Source organism: Lolium perenne, chromosome 4 (assembly GCF_019359855.2).
Source record: "Lolium perenne isolate Kyuss_39 chromosome 4, Kyuss_2.0, whole genome shotgun sequence".
NCBI lineage: Eukaryota > Viridiplantae > Streptophyta > Magnoliopsida > Poales > Poaceae > Lolium > Lolium perenne.
Genome location: NC_067247.2, coordinates 106,563,200 through 106,568,166, shown reverse-complemented (window position 1 = coordinate 106,568,166; position 4,967 = coordinate 106,563,200). Strand labels below are relative to the sequence as shown.

The following is a 4,967-nucleotide window of genomic DNA, read 5'->3' as shown; positions in this document are numbered from 1 at the left end:
CATACATGCGGCTGGGAGATTTAGACATGGCAAGTTGCATTATGTCATTATATGTGAAGTGCTATGTGAAATTGCAAGTTTAAAAAATATTTTTACACATAATTATTTAATTATTGCAAAAACTAACTAAATTGTACCAACAAGCAGATACTACAGGGAGGAAGAGCAGATACTACACAAGTGTCAGCTTTACTCACATCATCTTTAGTTGCTGTCCTCGAAACTGATTTTCAACCGAAATACCTCAACGGCGAGATGAGCCAGACGGTGCTGGTTTGTACGGCTTCATCTATCAAAAATGCCGCAACTCAGCATAACACAAACGACAAAACATATGATGTGGATAAAACACACATGCATGAATGGCGATTACTACCTTGCTAGATGGCCATGCAATGGACCTTGTGACAGCATCGCCAATGGATCTTAAATCATCATACTGATATGGCAGCGTAGCATCCCTTTTAATAGCAACATTCACAATTACCTCATAAGTCGCAGGCCCAAGGGGCTCCCCACCCACAAGTACGTCTGGATCAACCGAGAGAACTGTTGCCTTAGCAACAGGAGATTCAGGACCAGTCCAAGAATACAGAAGCACATCCATCCCAATCTGAAAAGAATAATATTTCAGAAACATGGAAGCCAGAAATTTAATATGCAGTAAGGATGAGTGAGAAGATTACAAGGCTTTCATCTTGGTGTGTTAAAGAGCCTTTTGGATTTGCAACACCTCTTCTGTGACCATAGTCATCTTCCCCATCCTCAAGAAGGCTCAAGGTTTCAGCAATTTCTGCAACTAACTTTTCCATGTCACTTATACGAATAACCGGTGAGTACATTTTCTTAAAAAATCTGCTAACACGTATTAATACAGCACTCACTCTTTCTGGCAATATTCTTCTCACAGCAAGGGGCAACAAGTCTTGCGAAATAACATGGTTGTCGTGGCTTTTTAATCCAGTTATCTTTCTATCCTTGACATGCACATTACGACGTATGTCAGATGCATAATGGGGAGGAAATGTGGCACTTTTAATTACCTTGCACACAGTCCTTTGCTGATCTGGTACCATTGCATAAGGTGCGGGAGGGACATAGACTTCTTCATCATTAAGATCAATAGGATGAAGATCACTTCTAATATTATGTTCTTCAAGGTCATACCGAGAATTAATGTTGTCCTTGGTTTTTCCCTCAACACCCAACAATGTGTTAATTATGTTATCACACACGTTTTTCTCGATGTGCATGATATCAAAGTTATGGTGCATCTTCAAATCCTTCCAATATGGTAGTTTAAAAAAAACAGAATGCCTTTTCCAAATGATCAATGGTTCCCCCTCCTTGCGTTTCTTCTTTCTAGGCTTCTTCGCATTAGGATCCTTCCCAAAGTTGCTTGGAATATTTTTAGTCAGCTCAAAGATTTCACCACCAGAAAGTGGAACAGGTTTTCTCCCACTTTCTATTTCACCAAATGTTCGTGTGTCATACCTTAAAGGGTGTTTTTCATGCAAGAACCTACGATGCCCCATATAGCAATTCTTACTACCATTATTTAACCTTATAAAACATGTTTCATAATGGCATTCAGGGCAAGCACCTTCTCCAGATGTAGCACAAGCATACACATTCCCAAGACCCGGAAAATCCGTAATTGTGCATATTATGGCAGCATACAACTGAAAGAACTCCCCAGTCGAAGCATCATAGGTCCTAACACCATGAAGAAACATATCTACCATATCATCAACTAGAGGCTCGAAATAGACATCAATATCACTACCAGGAGCTCTTCGGCCAGGAATCAACAAAGATAACATAAAATTTGGTTGCTTCATAACCATATTGGGAGGAAAGTTATATGGAATCATAAGGACAGGCCAAATGCTATAGCTGAGATTCATGGAACGAAAGGGATTAAAACCGTCTGTGGCTAGTGCAAGCCTGATGCTTCGGCTATCTTTAGAAAATTTTGGATTTTTTTCCTCAAAATCTTTCCAAAGAAGAGAATCTGCGGGATGCCTAAGCAAATCATCTTTAGTGCGTTCCTCTGCATGCCATCTTGCGAGAGCTGCAGTCCTAGAGCACGCAAACAACCTCTGAAGCCTTTTCTTTATTGGGAAGTAGCGTAGAACCTTTTTAGGAGCCTTGTGGACACGTTTCCCATCTGCATGCTTTCTTTCAGATTTCCATCTTGAGGCTTTACATTTTGGGCATGAATTGGCATTTGCATTTTCTTTCCAAAACAGAATGCAGTCATTCTCACATGCATGAGTACTAACATACCCAAGTCCCATGCATTTCACTAGTTTTTTGGCTTCATTGTAGTTTTTAGGTATTGCTGACTCGGGGTAGGCCTCTTTGAGCAGATCTAATAGGAGATTAAAACTTTTATCAGACCACCCTCCAAGCATTTTGATGTGAAGAAGTCTCACTAGGAAACGAAGCTTTGAAAAGTTTTTACAGCCAGGATATAGCTCTTGTCTAGACTCAGCTTCCAACTTGTGTAGAGAAACTAAGAAAGAATTATCCTCATCTGTAGCACCATCATCTTCAAACTCTCCCCGCTCATCATCTAAACCACCCGCTAGGTCTCTTAGCAAATCAGAAATATCGTCACCCTCATCCCTCTCTTGGACATCATAAAAATTTGTTGGATTTTCAGAAGAAGAGCCATGTTCTCCATGAAAGATCCATTTTCTATAACCTTCAGCAAAACCCTCACATACCAGGTGCTCGTGAACTATTCTTTCTTCTCTCCAGTACGAGTTCACACAATTTTTGCAAGGACATAAGATTTTGTTCTCGACCGATGATTTAGCAAATGCATAGCCCAAGAATCTAGCTAGCCCTTGTATGTACTCCTCTGTATGCCTACATGCAAGCGTACATATGCACCGAGTTACATCGGATTTCAGCAAGTACTAAAGCCTAAGAAATTGAAAAATGTGTGTCATACCTAGGCGCATTCATCCAACTTTTATCCATTTAGTTGCACACTTGATTATTATCGGATCAGTCGAAAATGCTGACAGAATAATATCAGGGACACAAAGAAAATAATGTAAATTATAGGTCAACCCACTTAATTACTACCTGATCAATAGAAACTCCTAATAAAATAATATCAGATCAAGCGACATAAAAAGAAAGCATGCACCCAATTGTACACATAATAAAAATTGATACAACCATAAACAAAAAAGATTGAAGAGAACGAACAAAGAATTAGTAAGTTGACTCACCAACTGCTGTGGTGGGACAGTGACAGGCAGGGAGAATGATTGTTGTGCCGCCGCCACAAAGGATTGTTGGGCCGCCGCCACAAAGGATTGTTGGGCCGCCGTCACGAAGAATGCTAAATAACCAAACAAATTAGAAAATACAAAATTAGGCTCTAGTTCTATTTTTAAATATCAGCACCACACAACAGTATTTAAATAAGCAGCCAAGTTTATCATGTAGAAATAATAGTGGCATCCATCACTATACACTGTACGAATAAAGATACAAAAAGCAGTCAAGATTATTTTGCAAGACTAACTAATACAACAACATGCCAATCATAAGATGTTCATCACTAAACAGTTCAGTGCTAAATAAGAAGGGCATGCAAAAGCAATCTACAGCAGAAATAGGATACAAATCATTCATGCCATGGAGCAGAACCAAGATGTAATTACGAATTGCCTTTGACAAAGGCCAACAAACAGTTGCCAAATGTTGTTCTCAGGTTAGCAATCTTTTCAGATGTGATTAAACCAGGCATCATATATTTGTAATCGCATGATGCATTTGTGGTCACACATAAGTGGAGCAGCTTCCTCATAAAAAAAATCTCAAAAGGAAGTCCTTGTTCAGGTTGAGAAACTAGACAATCGAACCTAACATTTTATTTTTATGGCCTCTACATGTTCTGCTTTGTGAAACATAGTCAGATGGAAAGGAATATAGAGCGAGCTTCTCTGTATTGATCTCAAGACGCGGCATCTACAGCTGATCATTTTAATGAAGTACAAAACTGCTGATTCTACGGAAACAATGTCTCAAGGCCGCGACCTACGACTCCACCCAAAAAAAAAATACGAGTGCCTACTGCTCCTTCCAAAACAAGAAGGAAACCAAGGCCTGCCCACATCCAGATTAAGAAGGAACCACGCGTTTTGCCTCGGCGAGAGTATCACGACCACACGCGCATAAAATCCAAACGAGAGCATCACAATCAAAGAACGACCTAGTTTAATTTTAGCGATTGTGCGAGCGCCAGCACGAAGCACGAATCGAAGCTGGGCGTATAAGAATGGATCTTGGGAGTTTCTCACCGGGCGCTTCTGCACTGGTTGCTGCGTCCCCACTAGGAGATCTGGAGAAAACGGGTCGGGGAGCTTCGTCTCGGATGAAAGGGGCCGGCCGCGGCAGAGTGTGTGGACGAACGAGCCTCACCGGACGCTCAGGTATCACCGTCGGCTGGAGAGAGCACCTGCCGGCGGAGATCGATTGAGCGGCGGCGATGGAGGGAGGGACTGGAGGACGACCGGGAGAGGCGGCGGCGGCCTCGCCGGCCGATGTGCACGTGGACGGAGAGAGCTCGAGACCTTGGCGGCGGAGAGAGCGGAGTGTGGCTGCTGAGCGAGCGAGTGAGGCCGATTTGGGGGAGAATTGGGGGCGGTTTGTGCCAATAGGGTTTGGAGCCGAACAAAAATAAAGAGGAAAATTTTGGTGGACTGGGCCATTTTGGCGCTAAGATTTTCAGTTTCCCGCGAGTCAGCCCATGGCTGGCCACATGTTGGTCGGAAATACTTGCCGACCGATAGTTGGACGTCCATGTAGGAAATACCGACCAACAATGCGACGGGACGAATACCGACCGACAAACAGACGATATAGTTTTCCTTCGCCGACCAACTGTTCGTTAGTATTTTTCCCGACCAACAATCAATCACCAATAGTGACCTTTTACCGAC

The 4,967-nt window shown here is 42.3% G+C and overlaps 1 protein-coding gene across 1 annotated transcript; it reads right to left on the bottom strand.

Moving 5' to 3' along the window:
- Positions 1-244: 244 nt before the first annotated feature.
- Positions 245-2,991, bottom strand: LOC139839062 (uncharacterized). The gene is made up of 5 exons (XM_071829108.1): positions 2,963-2,991; positions 2,101-2,877; positions 687-855; positions 377-613; positions 245-289 (listed from the first exon to the last, which is right to left on the bottom strand). The coding sequence occupies exons 1-5, from the start codon at positions 2,989-2,991 to the stop codon at positions 245-247; spliced, it is 1,257 nt and encodes a 418-aa protein (XP_071685209.1).
- Between the last annotated feature and the right edge of the window lie 1,976 nt (positions 2,992-4,967).

Coding starts and splice junctions, on each gene's coding strand:
- LOC139839062 (XM_071829108.1), bottom strand. CDS start 2,991: ATGGATAAAAGTTGGATGAATGCGCCTAG. Junction 2,878..2,962: donor AGTTGGATGAATGCGCCTAG/GTATGACACACA, acceptor GCTTGCATGTAG/GCATACAGAGGAGTACATAC. Junction 614..686: donor CACACCAAGATGAAAGCCTT/GTAATCTTCTCA, acceptor TATTCTTTTCAG/ATTGGGATGGATGTGCTTCT.